The sequence below is a fragment of the Chanodichthys erythropterus genome, chromosome 22 (genome assembly GCF_024489055.1).
Source record: "Chanodichthys erythropterus isolate Z2021 chromosome 22, ASM2448905v1, whole genome shotgun sequence".
Taxonomy (NCBI): domain Eukaryota; kingdom Metazoa; phylum Chordata; class Actinopteri; order Cypriniformes; family Xenocyprididae; genus Chanodichthys; species Chanodichthys erythropterus.
The window spans coordinates 18,349,669-18,372,354 of NC_090242.1; the positions used below are offsets into that span (position 1 = coordinate 18,349,669).

A 22,686-nucleotide genomic window follows, 5' to 3' on the forward strand; every position below is an offset into this window, starting at 1 on the left:
ATCAAGTTTTCACATTTTACTGCCAGAATCAAGAGCAATATAATTAACCCGTGAGAAGCGCAGAGGTGGCATGTCAGCCACGACCTGCCAACGCTCTCCGAGCCCTTGATCAATTTCCAGTCTCAGCCAGACTTGTGTCCCGTCCAAAGATGGTATCAGCCAGCCAACAGGGGAGCCATCTTGGCTCATGTGTCTACCAGTGGTAGAGTTCTTCGGCTTGACCTTTAGACTTTGAGCAGCAATGATTACAACGGGAGCGTTTGGCTGCCAACCTGTAATCTCCAGCGACAAACCCTTCTGCCATAGAGACCTCTGGACCCGGATCTTGGCTCCGTCTCAAACATTGCCTAAGCCTGACTATCCTTTTCAGCAGCAGCGCCATGTTGGCTCTAGTAACTATTGATTAGCTGTAGTGATGGTGCACGGCTGCTTCCCTCCAGATCACAGACAGCAGCCATTTTGGACAGGTTTCCAACAAGACAGATGGCATGAGTTGATGTGTTTTTGCTTTTCTTTTTTTTTTTTGCTTTTTTTTTTAAAGCTGATGTTGAAATGCACTCATGGTGGCCTAGTTTAAGTATTGCTTCTGCTGAAACTACCACAAAGAATACAGAGCACCATAAAACAAAAAACAAAAAAACAAAAACAAGGAATCTGTCAGCCGCCTCAGAGACGCAAACGCAGCGGTATCACTTAACATCTCACAAGAATGTGGGGGATGATAATAATATGACACTGGATTTATGAGAAGCAATTGCCAGTTTGATTTCTTCTAAGCACATGGATATCCTCCTAAGCTTGTCACAAAACTCTTTAGGAGGTTCGATATTATACACTTGGAGTCACTGAAATGAACCTGAGAGTAGTTTCTCAGAACATTTTTTTGAGGCTCACAGAATTCTGTATTACTTTCTTCTGCAAACTAGAATGCAGATTCCAAAATTATGACAAGAACAGAGATTACTGTTCACACCAGGGATGTGCAGTATTGAGAATGAAACTGAAAATGCCTTTTTAATTCTAACTGAATTACTGAATTTGAATTGAGGAAGTAAATCGGACGGACGGACGGACGGACGGACGGACGGACGGACGGACAGACAGACAGATAGATAGATAGATAGATAGATAGATAGATAGATAGATAGATAGATAGATAGATAGATAGATAGATAGATAGATAGATAGATAGATAGATAGATAGATAGATAGATAGATATCCATGTCTTTTTAGATAACTGGTATCAATCTCAGACAAAATAAATTGCCAGATCTATAGAAACCCTACTTATAGGTTGTTCCACATTATTAAGCAAGTAACAGTTCTCATGCAATATGGGGAGGAAGAAAGATCTTTCTGAACATGAAAAGCATGAAATGGTGCAATGTTTTGCAAAAGGCATGAAAACAACTAATATTGTGTGAAACTGAATGGAGATTATCAAATTATCATAAGATTTGTGAGTGATTTAGAGCACAGCAGAACTCAGTCAGATAAAGGCTTATTGAGGAAAGTTCCTGTCAAAAAAAATTAATTGTATTAAAAGCCAGTGTTGAGCAGCAAACAGGTATTTGAAGCTGCTGGTGTCTCTGGAGTTTCAAGAAGCTCTCCATGCAGGCTGGCAGTTGTGAGTAAAGATACATTTCAGACACCACTAACCAAACCTCACAAAGAGAAACATTTACAGTGGGTGTAGAAATACATTTTCAAACAGTTTTATTGCTGTGGTGATTTTTTTTGTAGCACTGGATAGTACATAGTGCATTGTACAATAGTGCATTGTATTTCAGAAGGCACTATCCTCCTTTTTATATCATAACAGAAAATGGCCAATTATGAACTCCACATATCTTGCAAAAGTCAGTTTAATACCTTCCATCTCACTTCCCAATATTCCAGCCCAAATCATCACCCACCAGCTCCTTGCTGATGTTGCAGTCTTGTTGGAATGTGGTGGCCATTCACCAACCATCCAGAAATACATTTAGACCATCCATTGTAGTACAGCATTAGTCAATGAATAAAACTCTTTAAAAATGAGTCTTCATGTATTTCTAAACCCACTGTAAATGTTTCTCTTTGTGAGCTTTGGTTTGGAGTGACTGAAATGCATCTTTACGCACAACTGCCAGCCTGCATGGAGAGCTTCTCAAGACCCCAGAGACACCAGTAGCTTCAAATACCTGTTTGCTGCTCAACACTGGCTTTTTTTATAGCTGCCCTTTTAATACAATTAATTTTTTTTTACAGGAACTTTCATCAATAAGCCTTTATCTGACTGAGTTCTGCTGTGCTCTAAATCACTCACAAATCTTATGATAATTCAATAATCTCCATTCAGTTTCACACAATATTAGTTGTTTTCATGCCTTTTGCACAACATTGCACCATTTCATGCTTTTCATTTTCAGAAAGATCTTTCTTCTTCCCCATATTGCATGAGAACTGTGACTTGCTTAATAATGTGGAACAACCTCCAAGTAGGGTTTCCATAGACCTGGCAAATTATTTTGTCTGAGATTGATACCAGTTATCTAAACAGACATGGATAAATAAACAAACAAACATTTTCTTAGAAAAACTAAAATCTGAATGTTTATTGTACTGAAATCTTACTGATATGTCACTTGCATAATAATTTGGAATGCAGTGTAGGTAGATTATTCAAACTCTGTGTTCTTCTCCATACTGGCATTCATGCATAAAAGAAAAAGCCTCGTGAGTGACCCAGAAAGCGAAAGACGAGGGGCCTACAGTAACACAAATTGTCCATTTCAGGTAAATCTTTTATCTCTTACTGGAACTGAACAGCATGGGGGCAGTTTGTGCTCTGAAAAGCACACATTATTCAAGACATATAGAAGAAGAAGAAAAAAACAGAATGAAAGGAAAAAGTTCTTAAAGTTAATGCAATGAGAATGCGTTTGGGGGAAGAAAAAGGAAAAAAAAAACAAAAAGAAAAAAAAAACACTGAAAGATCAACAAACACATGCAAATGCATTGTAGTGCCTGTGCTGAGCATGCAAATTCACTTTTGAATATCCAGAATCCTGACTACGATAATGATAATGCACACATCCGTACTCTCTCATAAATACAACTCCACTCATCCCTAATACATGAGAAAGCATACTAATCAAATGCCTATAAGGCATGAAAACACAAACAGAGCACTGAATTCTCAACATTGTTTGATTTGTCTTTTTTAACATTACGCATCCAGACAGGTAGGGGGCGCTGTGACCCACTCACCTCAGCTGCAGGCACTCCCTCAGGTGGGCGGCAGTGTAGAACGATCATGCCATTGATCGGCACCTCCAACCCCTGTGGCTCCTGTTCGAAATTCTTTCTCAGGTCTATATATGGAAACATAAAGGACATTGTGGCATGAAAAAAAAAAATCATATTTGCATGATATCGATGAATAGTTTTACATCATTGAACCATAGGCCCCGCCCATTTGTATTCAGTCAACCAATAAAGGTTGAAAATATTCATGTTATTTTTTTTCACAGGTTTGTTTATGTGAATTGTGGGGACATTCCATAGGCGTAATGGTTTTTATACTGTTCAAACGGTATCGCCCTACACCAACCCTACACCTAAACCTAACCATCACAGTAAACTGTGCACATTTTTACTTTCTCCAAAAAACTCATTCTGTATGATTTACAAGTCTTTTGAAAAATGGGGACATGGGGTAATGTCCTCTTAAGTCACCCTCTCATTGTCATATCCATGTCATTATACAAATTGTATATATATATATATATATATATATATATATATATATATATATATATATATATATATAAATAATCAAACCAAAATTTATTCAGACACCTTGAACATTTCATTAGTTTAAAATGGTAATAAAATATGACAAGGTCTCAGAGTTTAACTTTGTCAGAAAAAAAAAAATCAAATCTGAATTAAATCTGATAACACTTACGCAAAACATGGTCAGTTCAAAGTGTCTGGATAATTTTTGGTTCCAAATTTTTATCTATTTCACTGGTAGTTCAATTTCGTTTGGTGCTGTAAAAAACTAACTATTTCATATAAATATCACAAGTCTCGTTTCCACTGCAGGAACTTTCCCAGGAACTAGGGATTTTAGAAAAAAATTCCTGAGACAAATTGTTATGGGTAATTTCGGTGGAAACGAGGGTATAGAAAAATGCGAGAATTCAAAGTGGAAAGTTTAAAAAAAAAAAAAATGATTAGACTGACATGCAATGCGGACAGTGGCTTTGCGACTCTTGGAGGTGCCCAGGTGACTCCAGGCCACACACAGACACCAATAGTCCTCTGGTCCATGAAAGTCCTCCACCTGCTGTCTGGACACATTTATCATCACTTCACGGATCTTCAGCCCTGCATGGAAAGGAAAAGGAAAGGACTGAGAATGACAAATATACTTGATCCAAATTTTGTGTGTAAGCTATGTAAATCAGTACTAACTGAAGGTAGTGTTGCTACGAATTTAACCACATTTTGCAGTAACTCTGCTGTTTCCAAAACAATACAGCATTTCCAGTAATGAGCTACTTTTCCCAGAAAAGCAGCAGTGTAACCTCTTAAAATGTTTTATATAACACTATTTGCATGGAGAACTGAATGATCAAAAAAGTTCTCCTAAACGCTTCTCTCTCGTACGATTCACTGATTCAAGGCTCTGTAAGTCCCAGTAAGGCATTTTACATCTTTTTGTGTAACTAAATATATAGTTAAACACTGTTGTCCATCCCATTTTTGACTCGGTGATAGAATTTGATGTAGAATGTTGGTAATCAAACAGGCCCCACTGAATACTAATATATATATAGATTAAGAAGAAGAAAAATCATACAGGTTAGGAACAGCTTGAGGGTGAGTAAATGATGAGAAGAATTTACATTTTTGGGTGAACTTTTTTGAATGTTTTTTGGTCACATATACAGTATATACTGCTCTGATTTAAATAAATAAATTATATCATCAGATGGTAAGATATTTAAAAAAAAAAACAAAAAAAAAAAACACATGACCTCTTAAATGTAATTGTAATAGAACTTTAAGCTATGACAAGATTACCACGAAAGTTTCAAAGTAGCTTTAAACTGAGTTAAACAAATAGAAGACACTAAAATTAAAAGCCAGTTAAGCCATATTCCCATAGAGGGTTGGTGCTCCAAATAAACAGCCCTGCTTTTACTGCACATTTACTGTAATCCTTTAACACTCATTTTCTTCCAATTCCAATATTGCGTAAGACCAAATAGGCTTCGTTTGAGTAGAATTCTGTAGGTTATTTATCACAAAACCTTAATGAATGTCCCAAGCCCTTGTGGTTCTTGTAAGAACCAAGACCAGGTAGGAATAGATAAAAGACCTTAGGTGATATGAGTCAGAAAGCAGGATTATGGGCATTATTAAAGAATAATGCACATCTTCCTATAGAGAATTTGAGGGAGTTTTTAAAAGCATTCCCCAGGCTCCTCTAGAACCTTGCTGCTTTTTTCCCAAACTGCTCTATAATGTATTCTTCCTGTCGTAAGCCTAATTTTAGTACTGTTGTCGTGCCGACCAAATATTAAATTATGCAGGCGGCGTTTGAGGTGGTGGATTACTCTCTTCTCACAGCCAAAGCCCAGAAATCTTTGCAAAATGCAACCAAAATATATGAGCCAGTGCAATGTTTCCCCTAACGACGAGCGTCGAGTCAAGACACAGACCGCAAAAAAGAGACCAGAAATGTGAGAACGAGTTAATGGTTACAAAAGTGAAAACATTTTTAAATGAAACCGTACTGTGAATTAGAGACACAATTATATTAAGGGTGAGCAGAGGGAGAATTACGACTATGAAACTCTGTCGCAGACGGCGGCGTTAATGCGAGCCTCTGTGTGGGTCTCTGTGGGTGTATTTGCTCTGCTGAGAGAAAATGAGACTCATCTTTAATGATATTAAGGTAAGCAATGGAAAATCAATTCGAAATTGCTCAGTCCCAGAACCGCGCTTGGCTCTGAGATATGAGGGAGAGAGAGACAGAGAGGATTTGAAACGAAAAGGGTATTGCTAAATAAAGGGAGACTGAGTCAGGTCAGGACTCTAAGCATCTATAATCCTTTAAATCTGAATGATTATCTTTCAAATAGGCCTGTGGGGAACAGAACAGAACTGACAGAACAGAAACTGAGCTTCCTGTGCCAAAAGGAGGAAAAAAGACTGCAGTAGCATCGGCGGCGGCGGCAGACACCCTCAGTGAAGCACACCAGCTCCAGATACTTGCCCAACACACCCAATACAATTCCCCTGCTGACTGTTGCGATAGAGAGCTTTATATTCACAGGATAATGTAACGTTGCCGAAAACATAGAGCGTAATGCCTAGTGAAGGCTCCTGTGGATAATACAAAATGAAAACACTTGTACAGCTGCATTCTGGGTTATGCAGGCTGTAAATACTGAAGGTAATGAGACCTCTAAATAATAGACCTCAAAAAGGTCTATAACCCCAGGAGAATGATGTCCGTCAGCACATTTATCTCAATGGAATGTAGCTTGGCAATGCTCAGCCATCTTTGCTCATGGTCTCTCAGTTCTGCTCCCGGGTTGTTCTGAGTCAGTCATTTGAGCTGTACTGTACATGTCATGTGAATAGTTTTATTAAGAAAGGATGCATTATGTCTTTTCAGGAAATGTTCATTTGTATAATTGTATTAAATGGGTTTGAATTGAAAGACATCAAATGATGCATTAAACTGATCAAAAGTAACAGTAACAACATGTTACAAATTATTTCAAATAAATTTCTTTAAACATTCATTAAGGAGTCCAAAAAAAAAAATGTATCAAGGTTTCCACAAAACTATTAAGGAGCACAAAGGTTTTCAACATTGATAACAATAATAAGATCTAATAAGATAATAAAAAGTAATAACTGCTGAAAATTCAGCTTTGCCATTTCAGAAATAAATTACATGTATTTTAAATTGTGATAACATTCCACAATATTAAAGTTTTTACTGTATTTTTGACCAAATAAATGATCAACAGATATAATACAAGATATAAAAACATATTCAAAACAAATCAGGCACAAGTAAAAAAAAAAAAAGAAAAAAAGTGACAATGAAAATTAATTACTTTAACAGGAAATGCTGATTTAAATTGCAAGAATAATCTGAATCTGAGTTTTTATCTGTAGAGATCTGAGCGAATTAAATCAAAGACTTTGATTTAATACTTAAGTGACAGTCAAATAATGACAGAAGTGTTTGTGTTTACAAACACGCACAGTTCTCTTCTGATCTTTTTATGCAGGCAAATTGTTTGATCTGTCACTTGCATTACAGTAAGACACCAAACTGACTGTGTTGATATACGAGAGGTAATGCCTTAAATAAAGACTTTCGTAAACATGCAAGAAAATTATATATATATAAAATTTTGGATGCAATTAATCTCAAATTATTTTGTAAACACAAACTTTTATTTTGGATGCAATTAATCTCAAATTATTTTGTAAACACAAACTTTTATTTTGGATGCAATTAATCACGATAATCACTTGACAGCCCTTATATATAAATATATATAAATTTAGGGCCACACGATTTATCGCACGATACGAAAAATAACATTGAACTTAAACGTGATTATCGGTTAAATGAAATTCTTGCGAATATGCGAATATATAATAGTGCGAATATGAAATCGCAAAGGCTGCGATTATTTTTTTTATGGGCAGCTAGTCAATATTGCTCCAGATGCTAATCCATCTGAAAGCACTGCGACTTTGAGACACTTGCAATGTACATTTGAAAAAGCAACACACGTCAAACAACTTTCCAGACATGAGAAGCATTTATTAACATCTTGTCCAGCAAAAGACAACTTTTAATAACATGTTTTTTCTCCCATCTCACTTCATAATTGAGCATCATTATGTGAGATGATGTGAATTCTTACACAGAATAAGGCAGTCGTGTGTTTATTAGTCATGTTTAATCAATCAAAGCATTTCAATCTTCTGTTCATTCAGCTACAGTGATATGACTTGTGTTATCTTCTTCTGCAGCAGGGCATATTTAGCGTTTCTGCGTATGAGCACCCTCTGGCTTTCAGATGGAGAAGCATTTACTAATGATCACAGAGCCGTACAGCTCTGACAAGCTGCGCATAAAATAACTGCAGCCTTTGCCAACTCATGTGCGATAAATTGTGTAGCCCTTATATTATATTATATATATATATATTAGGGCTGTCAACATTAACACGTTAATGCATACGATTAATTAAAATAATTTAACGCATTTAACGCAAAAAAAATAAATAAATATGGAAGCACGTGAAATTGGGTCATAAAGTAATTTACATCATGCAGTTAGATGGTCTTAAAAGTCCATATATCAGAGATAGAGGGACTTATTCATTCCAGAGTCTGTTTCGCTTGAAAACACAAACTTTCTGTCATATTCTGTCATTGTATCTGAAGAGCGTGAGCCCTCCCGCATCACACTCTTCCTGTCTGAACGGAATGTCAAAACATCCCATTGCTATATGGCCAGATGATATGAAACTATGTTTCACGGCTGGATAAAGAAAACCAGATTCTTGCTATGAGAGTTTTGATGAATGAGGACTGCAATCAAACCTAAGACGATTGCGGTGACGTACAGGAGTCGTACATTAAAGGATTAGTTCACTTTTAAATAAACTTTTCCTGATAATTTATTCACCCCCATGTCATCCAAGATGTCCATGTCTTTCTTTCTTCAGTCGAAAATAAATTAAAGTTTTTGATGAAAACATTCCAGGATTTTTCTCCATAAAGTGGACTTCAATGGGCACCAAACAGTTGAAGGTCATAATTAGTTTTACTGCAGCTTCAAATTGTTCAACACGATCCCAGATGAGAAATAAGGGTCTTATCTAGTGAAACCATTGCTCATTTTCTGAAAAAAATTTAAAATTATATAAGTTTTAACCAGAAATGCTCATCTTGAACTAGCTCTCTTCTTCTTCACCTCTATTAGAATTCCAGCAGTGTAGACACTGCTAAGTGTATTACTGCCCTCCACAGGCCAAAGTTTGAACTAATTGTTATATACTATTAAACTAAAAATTAGTTCAAACTTTGGCCTGTGGTGGGCAGTAATATGCTTAGCAGCGTCTACACTGCTGGAATTCTAATAGAGGAGAAGAAGAAGAGAGCAGGTTCAAGATGAGCATTTCTGGTTAAAACTTATATAATTGTCAATTTTTGTTAGAAAATGAGTGATGGTTTCACTAGATAATACCCTTATTTCTCATCTGGGATCATGTAGAACAATTTGAAGCTGCAGTGAAACTAATAATGACCTTCAACTGTTTGGTGCCCATTGAAGTCTACTATAAGGAGAAAAATCCTGGAATGTTTTCATCAAAAACTTTAATTTCTTTTCGACTGAAGAAAGAAAGACATGGACATCTTGGATGACATGGGGGCGAGTAAATTATCAGGAAAAGTTTATTTAAAAGTGAACTAATATATATATATATATATATATATATATATATATATATATATATATATATATATATATATATATATATATATATATATATATATATATATATATATATATATATATATATATAAATAATGGGTGCTTTGGTGTTCATAAATGTATGAATTATATGGAATCATATATTTGGTTATTTGGTGTCCTTTTTTTGGAAAGACATCTAAATTTACCTTGAAAAAAGCTGTGATTTGTGATAATCACACTTCAATTTGATGGTTTACTTTGCTGGATATAGGCAATGATGGCAAAATGGACATGTTAAACAAGATAAATGGTATATGCTTAATTTCTCAAAGTGTGAGATTGATCGCAATTAAGGGTGCATGATTAATTATATATATATATACACGCACACACACACACACAAACACACACACTACATAGTATGGAGCTCGGTTCTGTCTCAAGGTTTAAAAAAAGGGGGAAAAAAGGTAATTTTGAAAGAAGATAAAGTTTGAAAGAATAAATAAGGTTGTGTGTGTACATATTATATATTATATATATATATACACACACACACACACACACACACACACACACACACACACACACACACACACACACACACAAGCAAAATACAGATTCATAGCCTGTAAGAAATATTTCTGGCTGAAACATTTTCTCAATTCATTGCTATTGGCAAGAAGATATGTACACACCGCCTCAGATACAGATTCTGTCGCATCCAATTCCGCCCCCGGGGATGCAGCCAAGAAACTGGAACCTTCCAGCGTTCGTCCACAGATACTCTGAGGAATCGAGATGCCCAAGCCAAGTTTGGAACTAAATGACAAGAAGCTTGAGTGTGACTGCTCGGACAAAGTGCTGCCACCGAGGAAACTGTTTCACTGGAGGCACCGTTGACTTTAAATAAACCATATAAATCATCATTTCAGGCCCTGGACAAAGACAGAGTGTGTGTATACAGACAAAGGAAAGTAGAAAACAGTAAAGCATGACTAACGATTATGAATGTGTGGCATATGGAGAGAATGCTGGAGTTGATGCCAGTGTTGTGTGTGGCCTTACAGGCAGCACATAGGCCCTGGCATATGTGATAGCAAACCCATTGTTTCAGATGCATCCATTAGAGTAAAAAGAAGAAAATCTCCAACAAACCAACCAAATGTGTCATCCTGTCATGGCTGCCAAAGACCTTGAGGCCATGGATTAACTACGAAGCCCAGATACACATCTATAGTGCCTCCAAAACCCTGTTGTATTCCTCTCTAGAGTGGCTCTAATACACACTTGGCTTCTTCAGAGAGATTTGGTTATTTTATTTATTTATTTATTTGTATTGTACATGTAAACACACTGACATTTTGTATTTCTGAAATTGCGCCAAGCTCTGTGCCAACTATGAACTGCTGAAATGTCTGAGCATCCATCAGGAACGGAGCTCTTTCGCATCCTGTGCTGGTTCTAAGTGGAATTCTGCTTCTTTTGATTACATGCATCGCTGGGAACGTCTTATTTGATTTGTTCATGCAATATTAAAAACATTATGTTTGACAAGCAGTCAGGCTTATGCAATGTCAATGCTCCAGTTCTGTGTCAATGTTCAAAGTTTCCTGGAAATGATGATGGTAAGAGATTTTTTTTTTATTTTTTATTTGGCTTACCAAGTTAAATACAATTTAGTTAAATGCACCAAATACAGCACACTATTAATTCATATGTAAACTAGTGTAAAAAACAAAATGTAAAACTTTCATTTTCATTTCAAAACTAGTGATAAATAATTTTCCTAAATAAGTGTATATATACACACACTCTACTTATTTTCATGTCACCTCATTCCAGTTACCGAATTACAATCAAATGTCTTTCTCAGTCAAGTGCTTTACAAATGCTTTGCAAATCTATTCAGTTCAAACATTAAAAAGACCGATTTAAAATAATGACTCATATGCCAAAATTACAGTACTATTGTACTGCGTTTGACCTTGAAAACACTTAATCTTTTTCCATCCGAGAGAGAGAGAGAAAAAATTTCCGCTTCTTCCCTTTTTTCCCCTTTTCTTCATCCTCTAATTCTTGGTCCCAGCGCATTCACGTATTCCTTGCTTTCCAAGCAGGCTCTCGTCTTCATCCCTGCTGTACTTTTCACGCCAGATTCAGAGTTGGAGCCTCTGAGAGAGTCAGTGGCAGCTTTGTCGGTCTTTGCTCGCCCATGGTCCTCATCCACCCTTTCCTTTCTTTTCCTGTTCCAGCGTTTGGAGAAAGAGCAGTTTGTGTGTCATTGCCGAGATCTGGCTTGTGGCTTGTTGCTGAGTGGCAGTGGAGAGTTCTGGGAGAGATTTGGAGAACCGAATCTGCTTCTCACAACAGTAACAATGTTTCAGCGTTTGGATCGGCACGTCCAGAGATGCCTCATCCAAAGTGTTCTCTCTCTCCTAGGCCTTGGCAGAGAGCAACAGATCTGATCCCTCTCCTACTGCTGGCAGCCGTCGGGCTGCAGCTGTGTGTGTGTGTGTGTGTGGATATTGTCCGGCTGTTGGTTTTGAGCTCTATCTCAAGCAGTTGGAGATCTGTGCCATCCCTGTGAGCCTTCTGATCCTGTAGACACACAGTGTGTATGCGAGTCGGAGTTGATAGGGCCACTTCAAGGATTAACAACCACAGATGACCGCGTGGACGAATGATGCTGCTCAGTGCCACATGCGGGAAGCGCTTCAAACTGCATAACGGTTGTATTTGTGCGACGTGACACTGAAAAAGTGATCAAAAGCCCTTTTAGACAGTCTGAGCGTGCTCAGTAACATCTTGACTGACAGTGCAACTGCTAATCCTGAATCAAAGCTCTTTGTTAACATGTCTGTGAGGAGTCTAAACAGTTACTGTTTATAATCCTGGATTCCAGCTACAGCTCATTTTGCTGTTGTTCACTCACTCATGTATAGCACATTCAGGATTCGTAAGGGTATACATTTTTTTTTTCTTTTCTGTTCCTCAGTTTCTTTCAAACTCCCTCTCTTCTGTTTTTTTTTTTTCATCGTCTTTGTCCTTCTTGGATCTCAATGCATCTTGTCTTGTGTCTGTCTTTCTCTGTTGGCGGTAGATGATATAGCGCAGTGGGCTAGCTGTGATCTTAATGCAGAATGCTGGACGTCAATCCCTCTTGCAGTTGCCAAACAGCAGGTGAGGACCATCTCACCCTCCATCTCTTGCTGTGCCCTTCTTTCCCACCCTCTGTAGTTGCCTTCCAAGTGTCTTCTCTTATCTATCTCCTGTTTACCCATCAGCCCACTGGATGTTCATCATACAGTGACCTTTTAAAGAGACAGTTCATATTCACAAAATGGAAATTTTGACATCATTTACTCAACCTGATGTCGATCCAAACCTGTTTGGACACAAAAGCAGATCTTTCTTAGACTGCTTAGGCTAGGCTTGCTGTGGTAGTCAGTGTTACCAGTGTTCAGCAGTGCTTGGACGTACACTCATTATATTACTGCCTCCATTGTTGTTTTGCTTTTTTAACGTGATGAGTTTTTCAAATAAAAACCATTTAGTAAAGATGAACAACAGATGCTACAGTAATAAACTGAAAGTGTTTGCTCTGCTCCATATACAGCACAAGCTGCGGAGCCGCAGTGCAATGGGGTAAGAGTCAGATTTCACTTATGAGACGAGAGTAAGGAGTGATGACTGACAAGACAATGGCGGAGGATTTGGTGCGCAACAGATCCTGAGCATCATTGACATTGTAAAATGTGCTGTCAGTACCACCGCTCCATATACACAGAGTGCGCATGAACATGAATTTGAGTAAAAGTGTAAAGCGAGCACGCATTCAAAAGCAATTTTCAATACCCTGCATCCTGGCTGGTCCTGATGCCTGCAAATTATATACAACCCCCACCCCTGGTGTTATCGGTTATATTGGTGTTGTCGCAAGTTTATTTACAGAATTATATGACCTATTGAATTATGTGATCGTAGTGATAGATTAGTATTAGCTCAATATAGTCCCTACTAGGATCACATAATTCTGTGGGTCAAAGAATTCGGGACAACACAGCTGTGTAAATTGGTTACAGTTTGGGTTAAGGTTTGGTTTATGGTTAGTTACTTTGTAATTATGCATAATTTACTATTAGTACTATAGTAACTACATGTAGTAACGTGTAACTACGGCAATGTAAAATAAAGTGTTACCTGTAAATTTCTTACCATGACATCCCTAGTTTACACTGCTCTTTTTGATACTGTCGAGCTCTAAAAAGGCTCTAAAACACTTTGAAAGAGGTCTTTACATTATAGCACACAGGTTATATTAGGGCTGCATGATTTATCGTAATTTTATCACACGCGATTTGGCAAAGGCTGCGATTATTTTATGCGCAGCTTGTCAGAGCTGTACAGCTCTGTGATCAGTAGTAAATGCTTCTCCATCTGAAAGCCAGAGGGCACTCTCGTGCAAAAACTGCAAATATGCCCTGCTGCCGAAGTAGAACACGTGTCATTCCAGGAAATCCTATACAATCGCTATAGCTGAATAAACAGAAGATTGAAATGTTTTGATTGATTAAACATGACTAATAAACACTACTGCCTTATTCTGTGAAAGAAGCCACATCATCTCACAGAAGGATGCTCAACTGTCTTTATGAAGTGAGAATGGAGTAAAAACGTTATTAAATGTTGTCTTTTGTTGGACAAGATGTTAATAAATGCTTCTCATGACTGGAAAGATGTTTGACGCATTGCTTTTTCAAACGCACATTACAAGTGATTAAAAGTCGCAGTGCTTACAGATGGATTAGCATTTGGAGCCATAGTTCATTTAAAAGCTGCACATAAAAAAATTATCACAGCTTTGCGATTTTATAATCGCATTAAGCCAAATCGTTTAAGCGCAATTTATTTATTATTATTTTTTTTTCTAATCGTCCGATTAATCGTGTAGCCCTAGATTATATGAAATATTTTATGGTGCTTTTGCATACTTTTTATGGCCTTGATCACAATAAGCTGTGAACATACTTCAAAATTTCTTCTTTTGTATTCCACTGAAGGAAGCAAGTCATACAAGGATTGGACCCAACATGAGGGTGAGTAAATGAAGTCTCATTTTTGAGCAAACTACCCCTTTAACTCTTCCTCCTAGTCTTTTCATCCACTTCTTGCATCCTCTCATCCTCTTTCCCTTAAATCTCCGTAATGTCACCCTTTTTCCCTTTCATTTCTCCCTCACCCTCCATCTTTCTCCGCCCATCGCTCCGTTCTACTCTTTAAATCTCTTCTTTGGCAGATCTCTATCGTTATCACACTGCTAATAAATCTCTCCTCTTCTCTCTTTTCTTTTTTCCTCTCAGTCTGTCTATCTTTCTTTCTTTCTCAGTGGTAGTAGGATCAGAAGCTTTAGCCGTGTGATCTGTATTGATCAGTGAGCAGTGGGGTTATGCTGCTCTGGCTGACTGTTGCTATGCCCTGCCCTGAACTCATGCTCTGTTTCAGCCCCTTTTCCATCACCATGACAACAGGCTGAGCGTTGGCTGGTAAGGCACTTCCTGTGGCAGCCAAAAGAAAACATTTCATTCAGTTTTTTGGATATCTACACACACATGATTTCAGCTCTGGGCTATATTAAAGGAACAGTTCACCCAGAAAATTGAGTCATTCAGTCTGATTTGTGGATCAACTGGTTGATTTAAAAAAAAAACAAAAAAAAAAAAAAACTTTCAGTTCTTAAGTTCAGCTCACTCACTCATACAGAAAAAAATCAGCAGTTGGGTGACAATCACATTTGTATTTTGAACTCAAGAACCTCAGTAACCGCATCATTGAATCAGTAAACTGAAAAATCCAACTTCCAATTCTAGAATGAACTGATCAGTCCCATTCATTAACCAATTATTCAGTCTGATTTGTGAACTACATCAACTGATTTATTGAAACTTTATTCATTGATCCAGTTCTTAAATTCACTAACTTACAGGAGAAAAGTTGTGTTGTAAGTAATCATAGAATTTCAAAGACTTAGGAACCGGTGTAACTGGATCAATGAAGTTGAACAATTCAACTTCCAATTCTAGAATTAATTAGTCGAATTTGAGAATGAATCATGAAAAAAAGTTAATATAATAGCATAATATATGCTATTAATAGCAGTTGTGTGGTAAATAATTTTAATTTTAACTTGAGAACTGCTGTAACTAGATCAATGAATCATCTGATAAAAGAACAAATTGTGAACCAAATTAACTGGTTCATGGAAAAGAAATTATTCAAAGGGATGACAAGTCTGCTTTTGTGCTAACAGCTCAATGGAGGAGATGTTATCAGTGAATAAAGATGTAATTTCAGTCAGTGATTTAGACAAAGCTATCAAAATAACTTGAAAGACCTGGAATAAAGCAGCAGAGTAAATAATGGCAGAATTTTCATTTTTGGGTGAACAATTCCTTTAACACTACAGTCATTTGCTATCGACTACAGCCAAGATGATTATCACCCCTGGCAACACAAGCAACCAACACCTCACGGGCACTGCAGCTCACAGAGCCCTATCGAATACATTTTCAAGACGTGCCAGCATAAAAGCAACCACAATCCTCATAATTATTAAACAAACCAGCACATTTTATCAGGCACAGATGCACAAATGTGTGATAATGTGTTAGATGTACACTCTCAGTGAACTCATCGTGACTGAATTATGAATCGTTGACTGCACATTCAACCACCAACACCTGAGGTGTGTCTGCAAGGTCACACACCTGAGCTCTGATCAGCCCACAGACCATCTTCTGTAGTCACCCTTAAAAAACAGTCATTGTCATTATTTGTGCTCTTAGCTCACGTACAATGAAAACCAGAATATTATACATATATATATATATATACATATATATATATATATATATATATATATATATATATATATATATATATATACACACACAACTGGCAACAACATCTCTTCTTTGTTGATATGTTTCACTGGCATGAGATCACAGCAATAACAAACCACAACCATCCAACAATCCAAACAATTCCCAATTGACAAAATCATGTATCATTTTTTCTTGTTTGAGAAACTGTTCTACTCAGATGTACGTCACAATAAGAAAGAAAAGACCATCACAGCTATCATGCCAATTTTAAAGCCATAAAATAACATTGTCATCATTTACTCATCCCAAAACTCCTCCTTTTGTGTTCCACAGAAACAATATGAGTCAGGTTTGTAACAACATGAGGGTGAGTAAATGATGACAATTTTTATTTTTGGGTAAACTAATTCTGAACAAATAATTACAATTGTAGTACCAGGATTTAAAGCTTGTGTTTATGATCAGTGTTGCATTAGTTTGAATGATGTTGGTAGGTGATTACTCTGTCCTGGTTCTGCATGATACTGTTCATATGCCAGAGAATCTCAGTGGTGTCCAGTCCTGTTAGCCAGCTCTGCTGTGACTGTGTGTTTGGCCACAGGAAGGAAATAGATCTGGCTAATTCTGAAACAGACCTGCAAGCTGGCCGCTCTTCCTGACAGTGTTCATCAAACATGAGGCGGTAAACCCGGAGCTTTCCTTTAACGTCTCTATTAAGCCTGTGATTCTTTGTTCTGGTATCATAGCCAAACACAAACGCTTCAAATTACACACACAAACAAACAAACAAACCCTGGGTGATATTTTTGGTCCAGCACTAGTGCAACTGATCCACATAAACCCTTTTTACTTAACACTGGATAGGTAAAATGGGTTTGTTTATCTCCATATGTACATCTCCAAGACACATTTTGACCGCATCAACCTCGTCCTGTCCCGTACTGTGATTTTATAGTCTTTACCAGTCTTCACAAAAGTGCATCACTTCAAAAGTACTGACAGATTTACCAACCATCCATCCGTGAGAGATTCCATTCAGCCTAGCAGGACAAATAATCCAAGCAGGCACGCAAGCAGTCCAAGGACACCGCTGCTCCTGCTCTCCGAGTTTGATTTATCGTCTTTGCCGCCGGAGAGATGCGATCGGAGCGTATCTGTGCCCAACCGAGGGAGCCCGGTCTTAATCACCGGAGCCTCACAGATGTACAGAGATGATTAGGCAGTCCAACAACCCGCTGAGACTCAATGGTCAATGCCAGGCACGGATAGAAGATCTCTGTAAGTGTGCTAAAAGGAAGCTGAGATAGCAAGCTGGGTGCATGCAACATCACATTTGTGGTGGATGTTTATTTTAGCAGGTGATCCGAGATCAGCCTGGGGGGTTTCAGCATGTGAGCTAATGTTATATTTATAAGTAGTAAGTTCCTTTTACTTTACAATAGGGTGGTGTGGCCAGGTGGTTAAAGATGTGGAATGATAACCAAAAGGCTGTAGGTTTAAACCCCACAAGGGCCAATCCAGGCACTTAACCCCATGTAACTCCAGGGGATTTCTCCATTCTTCAGTGCCATTCTAATATGCTGATTTGGTGATCAAGAGTATATTACATATAATATATTAAAATAGACCAAGCCAGTCTCGGTTGAGTGGCCGCTTTTGATGCCAAACTGGTTGTTGTCCAGTAGATTGTTCTGTGTGAGAAAGGTAAATACTTAGTTGAGCACAACTCACTTTCTGTAGTTTTCAAAAAATGCTGGATTTTATGGTCTACAATATATATATATTATATATATATTATATATATATATATATATATATATATATATATATATATATATATATATATATATATATATATATATATATATATATATATATATATATATATATAAATATAGGATGGTTATGAAAATGAGGTCAGAATTATGTTACTGTTGAGCAGTTTGGGGTAAGATCATGTGACACTGAAGACTGGAGTAATGTCTTACCTTCATAAGAATAAATACAATAATATCTGTTTTCCATTTTAATATATTATTGGTTATTGAAGCTCTGAGACTGGCAAGAGCAGCTTCCAAATCATCAGTACTCATCTTGCTGGATAGGTCTACTGTATTTGACACGGTTAACTACCAGATCCTCCTATTAACTCTCACGACAAAGGGTATCTCAGGAACCACACTCCAGTGGTTGAAGTTTTAAATGTTCTTCAGAGTGTCTTGGAGGGCTGAGGTGTCTAAGTCGAAACATCTAGCTACTGGGGTGCCTCAGGGCTCAGTGCTTGGACCACTTCTCTTTTCCATCTACATGACATCGCTATGATCTGTCATTCAGCAACATGGCTTTTCCTATCACTGCTATGCTGATGACAGACAACTCTACCTCTCATTACAGCCAGATGATCTGACGGTATCTGCTTGCATCTTAGCCTGCCTGACAGACATTTTGAACTGGATGAAGAACCACCACCTTCAACTCAACCTTGCAAAGACAGAACTGCTTGTGATCGCATCCCACCACTTCATCCATTCAATTAGGTTAGTCATCCATAACTCCTTCCAGGACAGCCAGGAACCTCAGAGTTGTGATTGACGATTAGTTAAAAATCACAGTTTACATTGCCAGAAGGGCCGGTCCTGCAAATTTGCCTTATACAACATTAGGAAGATCAGGCCCTTCCTATCGGAGCATGCTACACAACTCCTTGTCCAAGCTTGTGTTCTATACAGACTGGATTATTGTAATGCTCACTTGGCAGGCCATCCAAGCATGTACGGTCAAATTTTTGCAACTGATCCAGATTTCAGCAGGAGAGGAGAGTGGACTTTAACAAGCAGAAGAGGGCGCACATCACACCTCTCTTCATCAGTTTGCACTGGTTGCCAATAGCCGCTCAAATCGAATTCAAGGCACTGATGTTTGCTACAGAATAACCACTACACCACCATACCTAAACTCACTACTTCAGACTTATGTGCCCTCCATAAGCTTGCATTCTGCAAGTGAATGGCACCTTGTGGTGCCATCTTTAAAGAGGCACAAAATCACTTTCACGGACCTTTACCTGGACTATTCCCTGCTAGTGGAATGGCCTAAATCAACCAGTCTTTAGCCGCTTTCAAGAAACAGCTCTTTTTCATCAACACTCGACCTGTTAATAATAACACTATTCTCTCTCTCTATTTTTTTTAACTTGCAAATTGTTGCCCTATTGTTGATTTGATTGCTTCTGTTGTTCTCCTAATTTCTAAGTCGCTTTGGATAAAAGCGTCTGCAAAATTATTAAATGTATTGATATTTTTCACTGTACGCACATTGATTGAAGCAATGATTGCATACTATGCAATATATTCACACTGGCACTTTTGAACTCTTCATGGTCTACTGTATTGCATAAGCAGAAAAAAGTCAGCTGGAGGATTTTGTCCCCACTAGCACCCTATTTTAAAGCTTTCAATACAGGTAGCATTTAAAATCTGTCAATCGTCTCAGCAGCTAACAGTTGTCTCTTTTATCAATAACAGATAAAGATGAAAGAAATAAGTACAAAAGGTAAAACATGCATGAAATAAGCCAGGCTGCCTTTCAAATGTTTTTGAATATAAAGCAGCAATTCACGCCTGGGTCAAGTACTGATCCGACAGGGGGGATAAAAGTAAAATTTCACTGTGTTGCATCAGTGGATCAGTCCTTTCAGCTGTCAAAATCTGCACCAGCAAACACTAAACGCAACAATCAGTCTCTTTCAAGCTCTTACAGATAGCACACTATATTTGATGGGGAGTGAACTGAAAGATGAAACGCTGGGAGAAGTTGAGCTGAATGTCTGCTGCTGTAGGATTTGACATTCTGGACACCACTCTCCCATCAGGCACTGCTGGGAGTTTGTATTTGAAATACAGATAGAATGTGCATTAAAGTACATTAAAAGTGTGTATTTACCGGTTCCTAGTTCGGTGTGCTCCAAGGAAGTGTGCTGGTTCTGATGGACCCACTCCCCATTGCATTTAAAGAATATCTGGAGGGCGGGCCGGGCACGACAATGTAGTTTGATGGGGTTGCTCTTGACGATGTATGCATCATCGGGCTCCTGCAGAAAGTGAGGCAGCGTTCCAGACATCGCTGAGAGACCATCACGTGACCCTGCAACAAACATTCAGGAATTAGGCATCAGCACTAGGAGAAAAGTCCCTGTTTCATTCAATGCGAAGCAAGAACGTCTAACCAAGCAAATCCACTTGGATGACAGCTACCTATCTGCGAGTTCCTATAATCAGACACATCAGCCAGGGCTCCCTGACAGCAAGCTTACTCACTTCCTTAATCGGCCTGTCAATCACTTTCAAAAGCACTCTCAGGTTGGATGACGTTTTCAAACGAGCACCATATGAGCCGGTGACACTGAGAGATAAAGTGAAAACTGCCCTAAAGCAGCTGAAGGTGCCTGCAGAGGATTTCAGCACCATGGACAGCATCCAGTAGATACTCAATAGGATAAGCATTTTCAGGACCATGGACAGCTCCTGTGGGCTCTGTAGCTTCACATTATTTGCAGATATTTGCTCTGTTCCAAAACCTAGTGAGCTGCTAATGGAGGCAACATTTTCAGGTACCACATGCACGCTTGCCAATGCAAAGGCTGCTCCAAAAGGTGGGTAACTTAATTACGCTGCCTCTTAAAATACCTCATTTTTGACTGTCCTAAGGCAGCACCATGTTTCCAGGAATCCCACTTTCACTGTAATGGTCTCAGTGGAAATTTAAATTTAAAATGGTGGATGAGATGACAAAAATGTTGATTATAAATATAGTATTATTTCAATATTAAGGGGCTGTGCACATAGAACACGTTTTCGCATTTCACTGCTCTACTTTTCCATTCTTTTTCTACGTAAACATGCACTAGACAGATGTTTTTTGACCGTTGTGTTTGCGTCTCACATCTTTAGCAGCATCTCGTGCATGGCACGGCATTCTAAATATGTGACTCTTAAGTTAAAAGAAGTTCAGCTTGAATAAAATGCATCTCTAGACGTTGTGTATACTGAATTGTAGGTGAATATATATTCTGTGGCTCTAACATGGGAAATATATGTGACAGTTGAGTCAGCTTCTGCGAGCATTTGCTGTCACAGAAAGAGCTGGACTAGGCTGATCTTGTGGAATTCTGGGTAAAGCTCTCACTTCATATGTATATGATGTGTGTAAAAGGAAAAAAAAAAGACTTCAGTGTTTCAGTGCTATTTTCTAGCATACAATCTTTTTGAACCTATTTTTTTTTTTAAACCTTTATACTTATGATTGTACTCAAAACCAAAATTGTTCCATTCTATACAAGAAAACCATAAAATATTGTTAAAAAAGTGTTGTGCCATGGTTAGCACTAGTGTTGGGGATGTACAATAAATAAATAAATAAAAAAATTGCATTAGTTAGTTATTTTTTTATGGAAAGTAATGCGTTACATTACTTCTGTGTTACTTTTTCTCACCTGGGCTGAGCTTGCTTGTTTTTTGAATAACAATAAAAAAATAAAATAAAAATAAAAATAAAATACGCGTTTAGCTGTATACGCAAAAAAATTGCATTGTATCGACGTTTCGTCCAGAGGGATTCCATCATTTTGGGAGTCTGAAACCGCTATTTTTTGAAACCGGGTCCCAGAGTGGATGAATCTGAAAACGACACCCTTGCATTTTCTTATGTACAGCCAATCCGTTTATTTTGTGAAATGATGACGTCATCACCCCACGTCTCAACCCTATCCAGACACCGCTACGTCACTTAACAGCAACAACAACAACAATGGCAGACTACATGCTTGTGTTCATGCCGCAGAACCTTTATTTTTTAAATAAAGCTTTATTTTTAAAGCTAAGTTGTCCAAAAAATTGTATACAGCGCGCAAGGTTTATGTAAATTCTCCAAGTCTTTATTCTGTTTTATACGGAAGAGGATTAGGGCCAAGCAATAATAAAAAAATAAAACCATCTCGAGAAAAAAGTTGTTAAATTTCGAGAAAAAAGTCGAGATAAAATGTTGAGAATAAACTTGTTTAATTACGAGAAAAAACTCGTTAAATTTCGAGAAAAAAGTCGAGATGAAATGTTGAGAATAAAGTCATTAAATTACGTGAAAAAAGTCATTAAATTACGAGAACAAATTCGTTAAATTGTGAGAAAAATGTTCTTAAATTTCGAGAAAAAAGTCGAGATAAAATGTTGAGAATAAAGTCTTTAAATTATGAGAAAAAAGTCGTTAAATTACGAGAACAATTTCGTTAAATT

At 37.7% G+C, this 22,686-nt stretch overlaps 1 protein-coding gene across 1 annotated transcript in view; it reads right to left on the reverse strand.

The window, feature by feature from the left end:
- unc5da (unc-5 netrin receptor Da) overlaps window positions 1-22,686 on the reverse strand; it is a 249,931-nt gene that overhangs the window by 54,391 nt on the left and 172,854 nt on the right. Inside the window, exons 2-4 of the mRNA XM_067375867.1 lie at window positions 20,342-20,542; window positions 4,235-4,378; window positions 3,254-3,357 (exon numbers count right to left, since the gene is read on the reverse strand). Coding sequence (XP_067231968.1) covers window positions 3,254-3,357; window positions 4,235-4,378; window positions 20,342-20,542 — 449 coding nt within the window. The remainder of the gene's footprint in view (window positions 1-3,253; window positions 3,358-4,234; window positions 4,379-20,341; window positions 20,543-22,686) is intronic.